The 20,944-nt window shown below is 30.5% G+C and overlaps 1 protein-coding gene across 1 annotated transcript; it reads right to left on the bottom strand.

Annotated features, from left to right (window-relative positions):
• Positions 1-8,233: 8,233 nt before the first annotated feature.
• Positions 8,234-9,931, bottom strand: osi (electron transfer flavoprotein regulatory factor orsai). The gene is made up of 2 exons (XM_040715431.2): positions 9,729-9,931; positions 8,234-8,832 (listed from the first exon to the last, which is right to left on the bottom strand). The coding sequence occupies exons 1-2, from the start codon at positions 9,855-9,857 to the stop codon at positions 8,620-8,622; spliced, it is 342 nt and encodes a 113-aa protein (XP_040571365.1). The 5' UTR covers positions 9,858-9,931; the 3' UTR covers positions 8,234-8,619.
• Positions 9,932-20,944: the final 11,013 nt, after the last annotated feature.

The raw sequence follows: 20,944 nt of genomic DNA on the forward strand, positions 1-20,944 counted from the left end.
AGTTCTCAAATAACATATAAAAGGGATCTCAACCTGTCTTGTCTGAAAAATCTTACATTTATACTTTTTAATTCTAGCTGGAACGAGGAAAATAAAATTATATCCATGATCGTAGGACCAAGTAATCAGTTTGAGAGATTGAGGTATATTTTTTTTAATATTCATATTCAGTTGTTGAACTGGAATTCAGCTATTTAAAGGTCGGTTCACTGTTGGGCGCAATGATGTTTGTGCCTCTCCTCTTTTTGTTGTACGAAAATACAGCAAGACTGATTTATCTCTCTCTCAATAAAATATATCTCATTAAATTTGTTTCATGCACCCTTTCACTTATATATGTGACTCGTGAACACTAAAGTAAGCTAGAATGATTTTTATCAAAGTTTTTTTTTAATACATTTGTATTCTTTTATGAATTTTCTTTAATTTTTATTCGCTTATAATTCGTTATACCGGGTGTCCGGAAAGTCCTGACTGATTTCTAACTTCCAACTTCATTAAGATCTACAAGGACTAAAAGTAGAGATACAGAGAAATGTTTTTAATAAAAAAACTTTGCTTCGTTATAATCTATACTATATTTTTAACAATTTGGCCTTTAGCTTCCATAACAGCCACAACACGGGGACGGAAGGAGGAGCAGGTGTTCTTGATGTAGGTGGAGTCCATCTTGGCCCAAGCCTTGGTGATACTGGCCTTGAGAGCTTTGGTACTGCTGTGGTGTTTTTTGCAATCCTGCATCTCAATGTGCGCCCAGATGCTGAAATCCAAGGGGTTCAAGTCGGGGGAGGAGGGGGGGGGCAGAACTCATTAGACCAGAATTCCGCATTCTCCTTCAACCACTTCTGGGTCTTCTTGGTTGTGTGTGCGGGTGCCCCATCTTGCTGGAAACACACCCTCTTGCCAAGATACTCCTTCCTGATCCATGGGACCAACTTGGTCTTGAGCACCTTAATGTAGTCCTCCGAGGTGAGCCTGTAGCCCTCTCGGAAGAAGACTGGAGGCATGGCTTTACCATCTGAGCCAATAACTCCAAGCATCATGATGCTGGCTGGGTGCTTGGCCATGGACACATTTCTCAGATCCCACATGACCATTAAGGCTAGTGTAGCGATCATTTTTGCGGTTGAAGACTGGATCCACTGTAGAAGTTTTCTTATCGGAAAAAATGAGAATTCTTTCCCCATTGCTTTTCATGTTGTTCAAAATCTTCTTGCATCGGATGTATCTGGCCTCCATATTGGCCATGGACAACATGGGACGGGTGGTGCGGACCAAGGACTTGACCCCAATGTCCTTGACAATGTTGGCAGCAGTAGTCTTACCCATGTTGTTCTTCTTGGCAATTGTTCTGATGCTCAGAAGAGGGTTTATCTTGATCTGGGCCCTGATCTTCTTCTTAGTGGCCTTGGGGGCCTTTAAGACAGGTTTCCTACTTCGAGGCTTGTGTTTAAGGCCTTCCCCCTTGTCCAATCTCCTCTTGATCCTGCCAATGGTGCTGGTGGACATGGTGGTGGCCTCAAATATCTCCTTGTGGCTGATTCCTGCACAAAGCAGAGCAGCTACTTCATGTCTTTTAGCCTCCATGTCAAAAACGATTATGAATTTCGAATTGTTATTGAAACAAAACTTGTTAATCTAAAAACGGTCTTTAACTTTTATTTACAAAACATTTACGTAAAAAGTCTCTGAAACCTCAAAAAAAGCCATCGAAGGTACCGGTCAAGACTTTCGGGACACCCGGTAAATAAATTAAGATTTTAAACTATAGCCATATTGTTTAAGTATTTTAATTCATCTAACAAATTTGAATACAAAGCCCATAACTGCCTCAAATATATCTATGAAATATTGGACTCCTTGAATATATGAAGTAAAAATTAATTTTTGTTCAAGATTTTTTTATGTTGACACATCGGCTAAGTATAAAAGTGAAATAGGATTTGATTTTTTTTCAAATATATATGTAACTAGGTTAATTATGTAACTTCCCCAACAATCAAGCAAAAACTTTTCAATAAGCACTTTACATATCTACATCATGTAATTCCGAACTTTAGTGTACATATATATTGCTTTATTTACTACAGACTGCAATTCGATCTTTAGACTTTTGATTTTCCTATAATAACAATAATTAATTAATCATTTATCTATATTAATCAAATTGAATTACTTGTTTTTTGCTCTGTTACAAAAAAATTCTACATTTTGATCAAAAAAAATGAGCACCAAAAATATTAAAATTGAGCAATTTGTATATAAAGAAAAACACAGTCTCATAAGGATAATTTAATTAATTTGTGTTGTTTTAGATTTTCCATAATTCACTTTAAATTTTTTCGATATTATATTGACAAAACAAGATTTAAAAAAGATTTTCTTCTATTAATTTTTGCATTCGATCAGTAATCGTAGTTTTAAACATAGCTAAAGACCGTTCGACGTACACATTAGTCGATCTTCCGCATCATTTTCCGGTAAAAATGACCTATGTGCTTTGATGAAAGACTAATAACATTCCAAGGACTGTATCTTAAAGAACTTGTGTAGAACATGGTAGCCTTGACACACGACCCCTAAGAAATTCAAGTTAAATTATAGAACATTCATTCAGTGTTAGGAAAAATTTAGCGCAGAAGTATTTTTTCTTCTTGCAAGATTCAACGAGGATTATACAATAGTAATTTTGCACCGAATATCCACTTTCTTTCATTAGCTGTTGTCGGAATCTGGCTCTCTCGCCTATCCGATGATCATGTAATCATAAACCTGGTTGCATCATATAAAAAGTTTTCCCGTCAAAAAAGTTAATAAAGAATCATCAAAGTTGTTGTGTGAAATCAAACTAAAATCAAAATTTTCTCTATTTATTTGGTACAATACTAGATAAATGAGCAATTTCCCCCAAAAGGACAACATGAACCATTTTTAAGTGATCGCTAACGAATTTGAATTCTAGTAATATATTATAGTATATTTACAGGTTTTTTTTTATATTTCAACGGAAATCATCTTTCCGTCTAGTCATGATGACTTGAATTTGTAATTCGAGGAACTGAAAAATTAACGTTTCTTATCACCTATTCATTCTTTTATCTATATAATCCAAGATACGTGTAACATAGCAGGGAAAACTCGTTTTAAAGTTCGAATTAACTCAATGATATAGAAATTAGATTTTTTCTCATAATCCCCCCTCCAAAAAAAAATAATAATAATTAAAATACTGATACATTGCTTTAAATTATTTATAATACCCAGTAACTTCAAATAACTGATAAAATACATAACTTATTAAAAATGAGAAATTTATTCGTTTAAAAGGTTGCGTGATTTAGATAAATGTTTTTTATAAATGTATTGAAGTTGCGTTTATTTTATTGTCGAATTAGTTTAGGAAAATATATTATATTCTTAGGTGCAAAAGTTCATTCATCTGGTCTTTTATGTATTAGTTTACAAAATTTGATGAATGTTTTTATTAAACATGAAACTAAGCAACATTTAATCCTCCTAAAAGTATAAGTTATTATTAGTTAGTTTGAATTTGTATGCTATTTTATTGAATAACCATTCATTAATAGTCTGTTAAAAAATATATATATATTTTTACATTGTATTTATTTATTTGATTCTTACATATTAATGTAATTACACTCAAAAATCTTTGAAGGTAGTTCACAATTAATTATACTACTATAATAATCAAATTTTATCCATTGGGATTGCATATTATGAGATCAATTCATAGTTAGATATATAATAAAAGAAAAAGTGTATCTATTTAAAATATTTGACAAAATAACATTCAAATTTTGTTCAATCCAAAATACATTGATTTAATTATAAATTTAACATAACATTGGGTTTTCATCCTTTTTTTTTTCAAAGAACTAATTTTTTACTCCTTATTCAAGGTGAATACCTATTTCTAAAAATAAGTTGTGACGGCTTGATATTCTATGTATGTATATATACAAGCTAAGACAAGGAAGCTATTAACAAGAAAAAAAACACAGCTCTTTTTTGAGTAATCAATTAATAAGTTATTAGGAAATAAAATGCCACCAGGAATAAATATCCCATTAGAAAAAAAAATCTTCTTTAAATATATGTAATCAATATGAACAAATTTAATATTTTCTTATCCTCATTTCATATATGCATGAAATTTCAGCATATATATATACAATAAGGGGGGCTGATACCTTGGAGCTTACGAGCTTAACCTTTTTTTAATACTACAGTGTGTGAACTGCCTGATGAAGACATGTTAGATCTATGAAATAATAATGTAGACAGTGTAGGTAGTTCTCGCAGTCGTTTATCACTTAGTATCGAGCGTATATACTGGGTCCACTGTATATTGTACTCCTTAATGTTTATAATATACATATGCTTGATCGAAGAAATAAAAATGTAGTCGTATTAATGAAATATTGCAAGCGTATGTATATTTCTAGAGTTGAATTGTTTGTAATTAAATAACTACCTTCTAAAAATTAGAAAAGGAAAAACGGTTGCTGCGTGTGCTTTTTTTTTTTGTCCATTATTTAAAAATCGTTGTGATATTAACTTTTCCCTCTGCAGAAGTATTCTCGTCTATCTTAGGTGTATATTGTTTTAAAAAAGCATACTAAAATAAATTCAAATGAATTGAAATATAATTTATTATTTTCCCTGCACTAATGCTATTTAAAATGCAGAAGGTTCTCGACTTCATATGCAGTAATTCATTTTCTTCTCCCAAAACTATTCACCAGTAGCCGATATTAACAAGTGTCTTGATACTTAATACTACAACTAAGGTACTCAACAGTCATAGCATCATAATAAATTTATTTTCTCAAACTCTTATTATTATTCTGAAGAAGAGAACACATATGAATTTATATAAGTATTCAGTAGTTACGTGTTAGATGTAACACGAAGAATTTCAATGAAAGTTATCTTCTATACTATTAAAACAAAATTTGTATTTTAGCCGACGCCTAATTACCCCGGTGAATGTCGAGTACTACTGCAAGTATATTAATATTTACCTTGAGTACAAACTGAATATATATTTTTTTATAATTGACAAAAAACGATAACAAAACTTACAATTTTCGAATAGATGTTGACAAATTTAAAAGAAAGATTTATTATAAAGTTTAAAATTTGCCCCAAAAAATAGTGTTATTATTTCGGGAAAAAGGAGAACAAGTTATTTATTACATTGACAATGAGTTCTAATCTACTCATAGACATTACGCATAGCCAATATTGAGATTTTTTGAAAGTCTCTTCCATTTGTTGATCACCAGCCTCACCCTAATTTACGCATATAAAAATTTCAAAATTAGAAGGCCATTATATAATGTAATTTATTTGATTACTTACTTAGAAAACTCATCCTAAGTTAGATAATTATAAAGATAAATATAACTTTATGTTGCATGAAATCTCTTACAGAAATATTCAAAATATATTCTAATTTACGATATTATATTTTATTTAAGTAAAACATCTTCGAAAGCTGTCCTAATCAATTAAATGTAACTTTTTCTTTCACTGACTTCACAGATTGCAACCTGTATGATAAATCAAAAGCCTTGGAGGCATGGAGTTGATATATAGTGTATTAAATCAAATGAACACATTTTCATTATTAATCTTAAAAAAACTTCATCAAATGATTTTATATTAAAAAAAAGGTTTGCACACTTGTATACATACAACTTAATGCCTACGAAAAACAATAATCTTACAAATTTGTCTACACTATGCGAAAAAGAATGTATATTGATTTAATTACATATTTTAATTAAGTGTAGGGTCTTATATATCTATAATAAAGCTGGAAGTTAAAGGGATGTACTTTTGTTAAATCGTAGAGGTTTAAGTTCCTTTTGTTTGTCTGTTCCATTCTGACATCCAAATACATGGTAGTATTTACCATTTTCCTTAATCTTAATGAAAAAACGGCTTTTATTCTTATAAAACTTGGTTGTTGAGACTCCCAAAATGGCCAACATCAACAATGCTTACATCACAAGAATAACACTCTTTACATTTTCTTGGATTGAAAGACGGTCCATCATGTAAATGTGCATAAATTTAAAAAAGGGAAGACTCATTCCTTAATTAACTTTTATCGTTATCACCCAAAAATTATAGCTTTTTAAATTGTAAAACGGATTTAAAAAAATGGTCATTTGATTAAATTTAGGCACAGCCAAAAAATTTTAGTTTTAAATTTTTGCAAAAAGTACAGGCCTCCCCAAAAAACATAATCCTGTGAACGCCCGTGATGTGGGTGTTAGTACAAACCCAGTTGAGACCGGTTAAGGTTTAAGTCATTTTCTTTGTTGGGTACATTATCATTATGACATGCAAAAGTGCAAGGCAGTTATTCAAAGTTTCCTTTACAACTGTGAAAAGCGTTATTTATTTGTAGACAAATTGGTTGTTAAGGCGACCAGAGTGACTGACATCAACAATGCTGACGTAATGTGAAAACGCTTGAGCACTACGTTATAAGCAAAGGAAATTAATAAACAGTTAGTGTGCTATTTTTTCACCTCATGTATCTGTGATATAGTTTGTTTAACATTACGATTATTTCGCTTTGTCAATCATTTGAATTAAACTAATAGCTGAATAGTATTACTAAATAATATATAATATTATAATAACAATTCTAGTATATCATTGATTGAGGCAAAAGAGTTATGCCTGACTAAACATGAATCTCTTTATCCCTCGTGTGGTCTTAACTTTTTATGTACATCCGTTTTCTTAAGAGTCAAAATGATCCGCTTTCAAAAATATCTTCTAAAACAACTTGTATATTGGAAGTTCGAGATAAATTTAACCAAGCATAATTAATTAAAATACTAAAACCTAACATGTTATTTAAATGCATATTGATTTGACATGAACAATTATTATTCAAAATATCCAATGTAAATCTAAGTCCCATTAAGAAATACATACTTCTGTAATTTATGTGTACTCTACATATTGATAATATCAAAAATACCTTCTAATCTCGGCGTTCCTAAGATTGAATGTTACCTCATCTCAAAATCTACAGAAGGCAGTGAATATCAATACCTTAATGTAACTTGCAGCTCAGTAAAAAACCGGGTTTCCAAATTCTGACCATATATACGAAAATCTTCCAAATTTCTCATTTTTAATCTTTGGAGTGATATTTAAATAAAACGTTAAAAGGATGTCCAAATGGACCATGGCATACTTTGTAGTACCAGCAGTAATTATTTTTAGTTCAGAATGTCAGTTCATTTTGTTTTCATATTGTATCAATGATGACTATTTTATTGAACAATAACTGTAATTTTCAGGAAGAAAAACTTATTCCTCTTTTGAAAACGAATCAAGACTAGTCTGAATTCTTCAATATAATTTTCTTTAGATATATCTTCCACGAACTCTTGATCTTGAATGATTTCAAAGATATTTATGGATGCTAATTTTGATTTTTTTTTTTTTTTTTTTGACAAAAGTAACATTCGATATCCTAATTATGAATTCAATCTCTAATCTCAAGTACTTCTTATTCGTGTATTTTTCTCATCACAAAAACATGTTTATATTTTTTGTCCCAAATTTGACTTATTTTGAAATTATGTGGCTTTAGACTAATGTTAAGTATGTCTTTGTAGGATCCAAAAAGTTTTGGGTAACGGTCATGTACATAAATATTATATTTTATATATCTGGATCTATGTCTACATAAAATGGTCATGTTCAGTCAATGTGAAATATCTATTTATATTTCATTATTTTAAATGTGTTTCTTAATGTTCAATAAGATAAAATATTATTTATAATAACTTGGTAAAACCTGTAAGAAATTTTTTGTACAAAAATTACGTTTAACAAATCATTAATTATACAAAATGTTAATTTTTTAACTCCCTAATATTGAGCTTTATCTAGAAGAGGTAAAGACATTTCAAGTCAGAGAAATATCATTAAGATGTATTTTTCTAGGTTAAAGTGGAAAACTGGTCGTTTTGACACGTAAAACGACACAAGGGTTATACTGTCGATCATCCATCATTTAAAAAGTAACGTCTTGGTACAGCTATTCTAAATATATCTTTGAATCAGCGACTTAATACAGATATATCATCAATTTTGAAGACGGTGTATACTGAAAAACATATCTTAATTAGTATAGACAGTCACTATCAAACTTATTCAATAAAAATACGTAATCAACACAAATAGAATCTTTTTATTCAAATGAAAAAAAAAAAAACTTTTAAAGCAAATGTTTGCATTGAGGACACTTAGAAATATACAGGATACATACAAGTCCATAAATATTCAGGTAGGTACTATCTTGTAAAAGCGTTTACTTAATTAAGTTCATTGTGAGAGGTTGTGTATTTAAAAAAAAAAATGTTTCGGAAATGATATTTGCATACCTCTTAACAAAGCAACGAAAATAAATTAATAAATATGTCTTAGGTATATATAATTTGAAAACATAAACAATTTGAGCTTCGATTTCATACTTCTAATAATATTTAACAGATTGTATAAAATGGACGAATTTTTTGTCTAAAATTGAGACTAATATAATATCATTAAAAAAAGTTATTATAGAGGTTCATCGTAATATCTTCTTTTAATTGTGCGATACTTCTTCAATTTGTACATTGCTTCCAGTTCCTTGACAATATACTCTCCTTTAGTTATGCAGGCTTCTATTTCGTCTGGATCGGATAAGTTCTTATTTCGTGCAAAGGCATCGTGACATTTACGTTGGAAGGATGAAGGATCTTTGGGATAATCCTTTCCGAGATATATTAACTACAAATAAATATTCAAAGAAAAGATTAGTAGACTTAAAGTGGACGCAAAGTCATATTCGCCTAGCATATAGAACATTGAACAGTTTATTAAAATGGCAAGATTGTTTCTTATCATAAGAACCAAATATATATAATCATTGAACTGATATACATATATTTATAATTTTAATCCAAATTCAATTCTTCATTGTGAAGAGGAGGAGGATAAAAAGATTAAATTCAGTTATATTTCATATATTTTTTACTTCATACAACCCAATCAATATCTTATAGATATATTTGAGTCACTAATAAGCTTTACATTCAAATTTGAAGGAATATTCAAACTACACCAGAATTTTAGCCATAGTTTATAACCATCACTTGATTTATGAGACTTAATTTGACCCCGATATGGACTGTCAAATAAAATCTATCAATTTCTCATTTTTCTATTGTGATGATCAATTTGGGCTACCTTAAGTGCAATTTGCAGCACCTAAGAAGGTTAAATAAGAATAACTTGTCTATATAAATTAATGATAATTCGTCGAAGAATAAAAATATAATCCACAATTAATGTTTTAAGAAAATTCATTCTTGTTGCTTTTGTGTTGACGGGCCATATATTAATATTAAGACAAGACATGGATTTAATTTTTGGGCATTATAGATATTTAAAAAAAAAGGATGTAACCTACAAGTCATATTTCGAGACGTACATATTTATCATCTCAACTCGAATCCCAGTAAATCCCGAGAAATAATTAGAATAAAATAACTATAACTTTTATAAGAAAGGAGGAAAATCTATATATCATGATTGATGACGTCAAAGTAGAGCAAATACACAAAGTTCCAAGGAGAAGAGAGAATAAAAATCAATGATTAATATAATTTAAGGGAGTGTTTTACCTGTTTGTATAGCGAAATCACTTTGGATCTTTGTGACATATCCTCTGAGTTATTTCCGTCTTTTTGTTTATCCACTGAATTATTATGAATGGACTGATATCCTAACGCCATAGCAGCCCAGTTATCCATCTTTCAATATGTCTACTAGATGGCGCGCAGACTCAAACAGGAACATACAACTTATATTATTCAACTGAGTCGAAAATGATGCAATTATAACTAAAAAGGAAAAAAAAAATAATACAAGAGTGTTACTTTATTTTGTAGGTAGTATGAGCGATAGCCGATAATAGATAGTCAGATATAGCTGGCGTAACTAGGCGCATTTATATGGAGCGCTTACTTTTTAAAGAGTATTGAATATTATATTTTGCTAAAAATTAGGAATTCTGGTTGGTACTCCATCCATGGACTTCTTTAATTGAGGAATAAATATGATATTACATTTATAGGTACATTTCAAATAATATTTTATTATGACGATCGTGTACTAAACATTTAAAATCCTTGGAGATAAATCTATTGTGTAAGGTTAATGGTTGAGCATATAGAGATTAACCCTTCAAAGGATTGGTCTATTCTTCAAATCTATTTCAATTTATTGTAAAAACAAACGCTACAAAATAATTATAACTGAGATAATAACAAATAAATATGGTAGCCTTAATTCCTGAGAGAGAGAGGAGTCAATATTGGAATTTTTGGAGAGTTAGAGATACTTAAAGCTTTAAACCAATTAGCAAAACGTGACCGTTAGCTTGAGGAGCAGCGGTTTTTTTTTTGCAAAATGTCACTTTTCATATGACAGTCACAGAGTTATTTGTCTTACAGACGTGGACCGGGATTTATTATAATTATACAGGGAATACTGAAATTAATATTTCAGTATTCCCTGATTTATAATAAAAAGGGATGATTATTGATTGATGAAGCACGCGTACACTCTAAAATTGTTGTAGGACAAGAAAAAAATATTTTGTTCTTCGATTTTTCTTTTTTTGTAGGTATGTCACAAAATTCCAATTTACGGAGAGAAAAAAACTTGCAGAAAGCGTTCACGGAAGTCTAGACGGGTTTTGGGGATTCCAATAGAAGTACTGGATTTTTATTACTTAAATGGGAGAAATCAATTTAATGTTATTTTTATTTAACGTAGATAAATTCTTAATCTTTCACTTAGTTAAATTTTTTTTTCAATTTGTTGCTTCGTTTTATCGAACCATTTAATGGAAAATAAGTCATCAATAAGTAGTCTTCAAAATCTTAAAAAAAGTATAATGGATGAAATAAAATGTACAATGGGCGTTAATTTAGTTTTTTATCTAGTATGTGGTAAAGTTTTTGATAAATTTAGTAATGCAAAGTACATGATTTGTAATCCGACATTGGTACCATCAATCTTTTACAAAAGTACTTTGCCTTATTTTTAACCTCTTATTTTTTTCCAACTGTTATCTTTTATTGCTTGGAGAGCCTGGAAGATATTAATATACTCAAATTTCATTTTATACAATTCAATTGCAGGTATTTCAAAAATTACATCTTTTTTTTCAATCCAAAGCTGAGTTGTTGTTGATTTTTAAATAGTAATGAGATAATAAAGATAAAAATTATTTCCTAAGTAAATTGCCTTTCCTTAAAATTTTTTTGATTGCAGAATATTCCTGTAATAACCTTCTTTTTTTTTTTTGAAGTATTTTATCAAAAGCAACCCCAAATATACTTTTGAATCCGGTGCTAATCTTAAAATAACAAGAATCGTTAGTTGATAATTCATTAAGAGCATAGGAATTCTATAAAACTAAATCAACAAGGTGAAAAACACGGACTTGTAATATTTTTTGTCAATTATGATATTCTAATTTATCTACACTAACTTGGTGACCATTTCGACGAAAAAATAATTAATAAATTTGATTACAATTCATGAAGTAATACCCAGCAGAATTATTGTTATTACTATTACGTCAGGTAACTAATGCGTCATATTTAAGTTTACACTAAAGATTATTTTCAATCTTGATTAAAAACGAGTTCGTGAAGACAGTGATAACAAAATTAGTTTATTTCCAATGAATTATAACTAAAATTGACATACTTTATTTAACATGGCCTACCTCAGCCTCAATGGCGGTATCCACCATCTTCTTGAAGGCTGCACAAGCCTTACAAAAGTCAGCCCATGCAACCTTAATTGCAGACTCCAAAGATCTAACATTTATGTGAGGCTTGTTGCAAGAAGCTCCCTGACCTTTGTCTAAATGGAATAATCATTGGATTAAAATTGGGGGAGGTAGGAAGCCACATTCAAAACAAGGTTGTCTCTAGACAACCTCTTCCCATTTGTGGCCGTCTTAATGAAATGTTTCCTTACTCTTGATTTTGCTACCAAGTCCTCTTTAATGATCCTTCATAGGGTAACCTCGCTTACATATATCTTCTTGACCATTTGGCCATACCGCTAATCGTCCTCACAGGATTTATAGCAAGGAATTTTTTGACTCACATAATTACTGTTCATTCCGATCTTGCCAAGACTTTCTGGTGAGTATTCCATGGGTTTCATATCGCTTATTAATGTCATATAAGGCCGTTCGCCGGATCCTGAAGTTATTGTCGATCTCGGTTGGGATCTTCTAGTACTATAGCATTTCCTCCACAATGAGTCTTTTGGTCGTCTTTGCTGATAGAGGCAATGTTCATGAATAAAAACAATTGCAAATTATAATTAAAATTTATATGCAAACTCATTTGTGTAAAAAATCCAATCAAAACTCAAGCTGTTAGCATTTCTTAAAGGGTAAACTTAAATATGAGGCATGGGGTATATTTTAAACAATGTAATGTTTAATGAAAACAAACGACAGTTTTTATTTTTTGATGCTATAGATGAGGGCACAGAGATTAAATGGCTATAGCCTATAAGACACTGCACTATTTGTAAAAATGAGATGGACAGAAATTACATAGATAAATAAATAATAAAGAGGATAAATTATTTTTTCTGGTTATTTGGAATTTTGTCGAAGACCATTTTTTGAACATAAAGCTTAGGTAAGAAAAATAAAAGGATGATTAGGATGGTTTGTCTTTAGTGACATCTCTAGTTCTTTACTACATCCTGCTTTGTTAAAATCTGACATTTAGTCCAATTATTAACATAAGAATCTTACATAGGTTGTAACTTTTAATTCTCACATCTACCTAGGCATAGAAACAGTGATAATTTCGTCAGTAATAATTAAATATAAATATATTTCCTCTTCGAAGCACCAAGTTTAACAATTAAAATCAATTTATAATTACAGTTCGTTTAATATCAACTACATAATTGATTTCACATAATAAAATGATATTTAAAAGTAAAAATTGTTATGATATAAATCACCACAAAATACATTATAAGGTATAATGTGTGACCATATTTTAATTTCCATAAAAGAATGCATTTGGCCTGATCAGTATTAGTATATCGGGAAAAAGTGTGATATTTTGATATAAAGGAATTAGTATACGCCGTTTAAACATTTTTGGATCTTGTTTTGTATTTTTATTATTATAAAACATTTGATTTTCTTTTAGGTTGATTTTTAACATGCGCTTTTTGGTCTGACTGAAAACTTGGTATTTCATGAATTTATAAAAAAGTCCCCGAGCGCATAAGAGGACAATAGAAGACGGTTGGTAGCTTTATTCATGGAAATCTAGCCAATTATTATTCTAGATTTCCATGCTTTGGTTTACATGACTGAAACATAGAGATAAAAAATATCTATGGAGTATGGACTGAACACGGCGTTCAGCTGCATTCGAACAGGGCCGTGACTACAAAAGACATCTTTTACTACAGGACTTGAACACTGAAAACAAGCGTGTGTATTATATATGAACTACGTGATATTCATTTTCATACTAGTAGTTACTTATATAAATTATATCTATGTATTTACTGAATGCTAAATGTATACCTATTCTATTAATTAATTATCTAAATAAGTTTTCCCTTTCATAAAGTAATGTTTAATCAACCCACAAAATTCTTTTTGTCCATTTTTTGAAAATTCTTTGTCTATTTAAACGAGTACCAAACAGAAATAAATGGACTGATCTGCCTGAAAATTGTGTGTGTTCTTCCAACAAATGCTATTAACTAAATATAACCTTGATACACACCAGCAGTGCCATCTTTCGGACTTTGCATGGACTTCTCAAACTACCCTCGTATATTGGAGAGACAACAAACGATTTTGGAATTTTTTATTTCCGCAACAAAGTTGAACGGAGTTTATGTTTTTGTATCTGTTTTTTTGTTTGTTAGTAATGAAGATTACAGGAAAAGTTAGGGTTCTTTTTTGATCAAAATAGGTACAAGGATTGTATATTATATTCTCAAAGTAAGAGGTCATTCAATTTTGAGAGGTCAAGGTGAAGGTAACACAAAACGTAAAAAATGCATAATAGATCATAACTTTTGAACAAAATGAAATATATAACTCAATTTGATTTAAGGCAAAGGTTTAGCGCTGAATGGTGGGACCATAATATCTTCCACTTGTTCTTTTTTAGAGGAAAGTTTATGGAATGTATTAAACGTAACGACGTTTGAAGAATACGAATATCCAGTTAGATAATGCAATTTTTAAGTCACAAAAAATATTATATTGTGTATAATATTATCGCACTAAGGCATGAAATCACAGATACGAGTCTAGATATGTTACATAAAACTGTAAATAATATGTCTAGGGTTTTGGAATAAGAGGTGTTATTTTGATTAGCCCACTATTTCGGTAGATGTCCCTTTTAATGCTCTAACTTTTTTACATTTGACTGGGAGAAACTACGCCATGAAACAACGATACACGCTTCAACAAAATTATTAAAATTCACTATAAAAAACCTGGCAGAGATGGTTTGCAATACTAAAACATTTTTGGGTCGTCGTGAAGCACCTTATTGCACCGCAATACAGAAATTGGTGGAGAAATTTGAGCTGTTGGGAGAGATTAGTGATGTGAAGAATAAAACCCGTGCACATCGCTCAAGAACAATTGATAATATTGCTGCTGCAGCCGAAAGTGTTGAAGAAACCCCAGATTTGTCCATTCCTTGACGTTCTTTGGATTTTTATGGCTAAAATGGGATGGTATTGATCTGGACAACGTTTAAATTCAACAAAATGGCGTATTGTGCCTCTCAAGCAACGAAATCAATGTTCTTTTAAGGGAAAAATTTCCAGACATTGTTATCTCTCGAAGAAGTGATCGCAATTGACACCAAGAACTTGTGTTTTAACCCCTTACAACTTCTTTTTTTGGAGCCACGTGAAAGGTAAGGTCTACACCAACAGCTTTACGTCGATTCAAGACCTCAAAAATGGAATTCGTGAAGCTGTTGAGGGAATACAACAGCCACTTTGCGATTTGGTGATGGAAAATTTCATAAAAAGGATATGGTCCTGCTAGTGTAGCTGTCACAGGCATTCAGCTGATATTGTTTTCCATAATAATGGCATACCTTTCTCTTTACTTTGAAATAAACATCCGATCATTTATTTAAAAAATGCAATTTTTCTTTGAATATCAAAATAACACCTCTTATTAGAAACCCTATATGTACATCCACACAATAAATATCAATATATTATGAACCAACACAGAAGCTTAGTCACTCTTTTGTACTCAAAACCACATAATTAACAGACCATGTTGAAAAGCGTCTTGTTGTTTTAAACAACAAAAGTTATTAACGAGGGTATATTAATATAAGCTGAAGGCAACCAGGTGTTAATTAAAGATGATAATACATAAAAAGACTACTTTCATATAGCAGTGAAATAAATTTCTACACATTTTTCAACTTTACAGATATACAAAACATTATTTAATACTGATAATTGATTGTAGATATTTTCGTTTTAATATCTGTGGCTATAAATAGTGGTGTATTTACTAAAACAATTAACATTTTTGTTTGAAGAATGTAGTTTCTAAGATAAATGTTGGAAGAACATGAATGATGTGTTGTTCGGTACCCCGGTACTATAACGATACCGGGATATTCACTAATTGAAAACAGTAATGTGTTTAATTGGCTTTGCCAGAAGGACACATTGCACAAAAGAAATATATTTCATTATGATGATTCATGCTGCAATACTGCGTAATTATTATTTCCATTCATTTGATTAAATGTTAATTTTTATATCATTAATTGATTCATTTCATTATGAGAATGCTGCAAGAGTCGGTTCAAACGGCTATTAGAACTATTGTAACAAAAATCATAACTAATGATGTAAATCTGTTGTCTTATTTAGCTGGCCCGTTAATTTGTAATGTACGAATTTTCTTTTCCTTAGTAGTTGTTATTATTATTTAATTCTTGAGTAATGAACATCCTTTCCTAAATAGATTCAATTATATTCAAAACCTGATTGCACGTTCGTGTGTCTAATAAAAGACAAAGCATAACCTTGAAGATTTGTTGTGGAGTCTTAATTGTAAGTCCTTCTTGGACTCAGAGTAGAATTGGGGATCAACATTGGTGTAATTCTACCAAATATCCTTGTTTTTAACCTTTTCTCCTTCCTCCCTTGTCACAGCTGATTGTAGTTGATGTAATGAAACGGCATGCTCATTATTCTTTCTCTCCTCCAAAACAGTCTTTAAATTGTCAGGGTTACCATGTTGATTTTCTGTTTCTCTTTTTCACCATGCAGATTCTAATCTGGATTTTCAACATTCATCATAATAATCATGTAATAAATCAAGGAGTACTTCCTGAACACAAAAATGTATATATTATTTTGTTGTCTATTGTCAATGTTTGGATTTCCAGGGTAAATATTTTTTGTATTGTTTTTATCAAGAACTTGTGCTCCTCTTAAGTTTCTCATCCCATAACAAACTATTTTTAGAATTATGGAGTCATGGACGATAATTAATTAATAAACACTTTTTCATTGCAATTTGGGGGAAATAATTAATATTTAATCTTTTGAAATTTTGGTCAAAGTGCTCATTCGGCAAAGTGTCCGCGCACGATCAAATTGGTATGAAATAATTTTAGCCAGCTATCGAAGGGAAAAAAAGTCAACCAAGAATAACAATGGGCGTTACAAAATCCAAACCACGGTCGTCCACGGGGTGTGGGCTGAGGGGCTGTAGGCCCCCCCAATGAAGGAACTTTTGCTTTTTACAAGAAATTTAATTAAGAAGAGCTATGGGTTTTTTATTTTTTTTCCAAGAAAGTTAATTTTTTGAGAATAGCAATGGATTTTCGGATTTTTTTTTCCAAAAAATTGAATAATATAAATTTAATTTTATAAGATTATTTAAAAAGAATTAATTTTTTTATATAGTAAAAAAAATACATTTATATATATATAACCCTCCAGACGCCCCTGCAAACATATCTGTAAGTCAGTGGGGTAGAGGAACCACTTCAGAGTTGTATACAAGTCCATCTTTTCATACTCCATGAATAAATGACTCGACTATTACAGATGCTCTGAACCAAGGAGTCCAGACCCACCTCCTCAATATTCAAATTGCAGGGACCTTAATATATTTTGATTCATCATCCCCCTTAAACACGAGGGAATTTGCTTTTAACGACATTTGTCTAATATATTTTCTCAAAAAGTATCGAAATACTTCGCTACAAAAATGTCTGTATAAAACAATACCGTATGGATTCTCTCAAATAATGTCAATGAGTTACTACATCTCTTGTGCATGTACATGCAATTTATTCCTAAGAAGTTTTATTTTAATCTTCAAACCTCTCATAATAAAATGTCCATTTAGTAATTTTTGTTACCTTCAAAATTTGATTTATTATAGCAACTTGATAAAACCCCAAAATACCACACATTTGAAATCACTAAACATCTTCATTTTGAAAGGATGAATTGTTGAAGTTTGAAGATTATAATTAAATGAATAAATTGTCTATTTATCCATTCAAAAGATATACTCGTATATATAGCCAGAGACTCAAGTAATATGAAACACCGGTATGAAAAAAAAGAAGAAAATTAACGTAGTCATCCTGACAATTTGAAGAATGGTTGGAAGAAGAGAAGCTTATCCGTCATGACACTTCATTAAGTTAGCTCCAATTACCTATAAGATTAAGGAAATAAACAAAACCCCTACCGCGTACTTAACAATGATATAATTAGGAATTACAGCACCCTGAAGAGTTAATTTTATTTTGTTAGGCTGCTATCATGATTACTTAATTCCTGAAGAGTGCCCTTCTTTTTCTACTAAATACAAGTTCTCATTGATAACTTGGAATCAGGATTGCACATTAACGTGTGCTCATTAACGACATTGAGTAACCTTCGTGATTTTTTTAGGGTTATTATTGTAAGTCTTGTTGGACTCAGAGTATAATTAAGATCGAGGGTAGAGTAATTCTTGCCTGTGTCCGGGGATGTCTGTAAGGGGTGGGCTGGAGGGGTTATAGCCCCCCCCAAGTTAAGGAATTTGTGCTTTTCATTATACTTTTTTTCATCGCTTTTGTACATTATGAAGGAGAGTAAATATGTAATATATTAATTTTTTCCAAAAGTTCATATTTAAAATAAAAGTTTTGAATTTTTTTCCAAAAATTAAATTTTCTTTGAATAAATTAAGAATTTTGTATTTTATTTCAATAACAAAAAAAGAAAAGAAGTATATATATAGTCTATTGGTATCCCCTGGTGTCCTTGTTTGTTTCCTTGTCTTCCTCTTCTCTTCCTAGCTGCTTGTAGCTGATCTTATGAAATTTCATGACAGCTAATAATGTCTACTCCAAGACATTATTCAAATGGTCAGGGTTATCATGTTGATTTTCAGTTTCTTTTTTTAACAAGCCCAAAATACTACACATTAGCACCACTGCGTATATACTTCTATTGGACAGTGTACAGGCATGATAGATGTAGTAACAACTTAAATCAATAGGTATGTAATGTTAATTTGTTTCTATGATAAATTAATGAATTACAATGCCTAGAAGTCAAAATGATGGATAGTAATTACTTTTTGCAAAGGATATAAAACTTCCATGTATATACATACAAATAATGTGTAAAAAATGTATACCTAAAAAGATAGGGGCATTGAAATACCGAAATTAAATAAATGTTTTTTTGCACTTAGAATTATTTGATATTTTATCTAGATTATATAAAAAGTGTACATACTTTTGGTGCAAAAATGATCTACATTCCTGCTTTCTACTGATTTTTAAACGTCTGCGCGTCAGAACGGCAAAAAATTGAATGACAGACGGAAAAATTTCTTTGACTACTATACATTTAATGTTACTTTCTTCGCTCCAATTTCATTGTTCTTCACCACACAGTTAAATCACTTTCATACAAATAAACTCTTTATTTTATTTTGAAAGATGTCGATGTGTTTACTTTTCCCCCCGTTTCAGTGTTCGGAACATTGATTGGTTGAATTATAATATGTATAATTCCTATAGTCATTGAATTATAATTATATAATTATGAAAAATTGGCATACTACCATCTGATTGGGTGCCTTATCTTCGGGTTCTTTATGGAAGAAAGGTGAGGAGGCACAATAATTGAAACAACGTGCAAATTATATAAACTAAATATAAGCCACGTGGTGAACAATGATCCCACCCATCAATTTTTGCCAAATTTACTTTTCTAATAATTCCATAGTTGAGAATAATTGCCTAACTACTAAATGATTTTGGACCTATATTTTTGTTTCTTTTTGTGGGAAAAGTCGCAAGATAAAATTAAAGGTAATAACGTAGAATTATATTATATATTAATACATATCACAATCTTTAAAAAAAAAAAAAAGGCCCCTACAATCAGTTGGTAGCAGTTAGCCAATTCTTCCTAATAATTATTGAAAAATATAATTATAAGTATATAATTGTTCATAGTATCTTAACAAAAGTATTTCGAGTTAAACCAATCAACGTTCAGAAGACTGATACGGGCAAAAGAAGCGTAAAAATCGATATAGACCAATAAAATAAATTTAAATAGTATTTTGTTAGTGTGATAACGCTTAAAGGAGCATATGGACAGAAAAAAGTCAACGAAATTTTGGAACAAATTGATCACATGGTCGTCGATTAATTTTAGAAAAAATGAACAAATGATTGTCTGAACGTACTTTTTGAACGAAAGAACTCAAAATGAATGAAAATGTATGTAATTTAGGTTTTGTCAGTCTTTATTTATTCGGTCTAGTCCATTGCTAGTCTTAGGATTGGTCCTATCAGTCCTTGGTACGGTCCTTAAGACCGTCGGTAATTGGGACTGTCAGTACTAAACCTGATTAAAAAAAGAAACAAAAGAAATAAGGCTGCGTGATGCCATCAAACCTAAATTTCATAAGTCTTAGGATTGATATGCGGGACTAAACTGGACACAACTGAGACTGAACTGGACGGGACTACAGTCTTCAGTCTTAAATAAGGACCAATACAACCCTATATATATTATTTTAATAATAGTCAATAGGTACCTTTAAGTCAACTGCATATTATGTATATTTGATTACACGTAAAAACAGGATAAAGGAGAGTTCTTATTCATACAAAGACGATTCTGGTCCTATAAATACATGCAAATGATATTTATATTTCCTTATTAGCAAATGAGTTGAATGCTGCATTGAAATATCTTTGAGAATAATGTTTTTAAAGGTGTCGCTATGACTAATTATTATATCCTAATACAGCGGTTCTTAATTTGTGTACCTGTATTGTCCAATTTGACAATTTGAAGAAGCTATTAATCCCAAGTTAACTCTTTTACTATAAATATTTCATACTTTTCATCGTAAAATAATGGACATATTTTTTATAAAATAAATTGTTTTACCATTTTTAAAGTATATATATATATATATTACTTGTTTCATATAGATATTTCAGACTCAACCCTCCCCTAGGATGCTTTAGGATGTGATGAAACACTGCCTAAAGCAGGCACTGTAGCCCCCCTCCCAAAAAAAGAGAAATAATTATTCCTTTTTAATACTTCCATTGATTTGGTCTACTATCTTTTATCTTCCGTCTGCTGTCGCAACGTGATAGGATTGTCCATATTATCAAACTATGTATTTTATCTCTTTGTTTGGTTGTTCACTATTTTTTTTATTAGTGAATAAAATACCGTCACGACACCTTGAGGATAATAAATATGTTTTATTTTGTTC

This window comes from Lepeophtheirus salmonis, chromosome 6, assembly GCF_016086655.4.
Source record: "Lepeophtheirus salmonis chromosome 6, UVic_Lsal_1.4, whole genome shotgun sequence".
NCBI lineage: Eukaryota > Metazoa > Arthropoda > Copepoda > Siphonostomatoida > Caligidae > Lepeophtheirus > Lepeophtheirus salmonis.

Excerpts from the sequence above, each read along its gene's own strand:
- osi (XM_040715431.2), bottom strand. The coding sequence starts at position 9,857 with ATGGATAACTGGGCTGCTATGGCGTTAGGATATCAGTCCATTCATAAT. Across the intron at positions 8,833-9,728 it reads TGATTTCGCTATACAAACAG|TTAATATATCTCGGAAAGGA; the intron begins GTAAAACACTCC and ends ATTTATTTGTAG.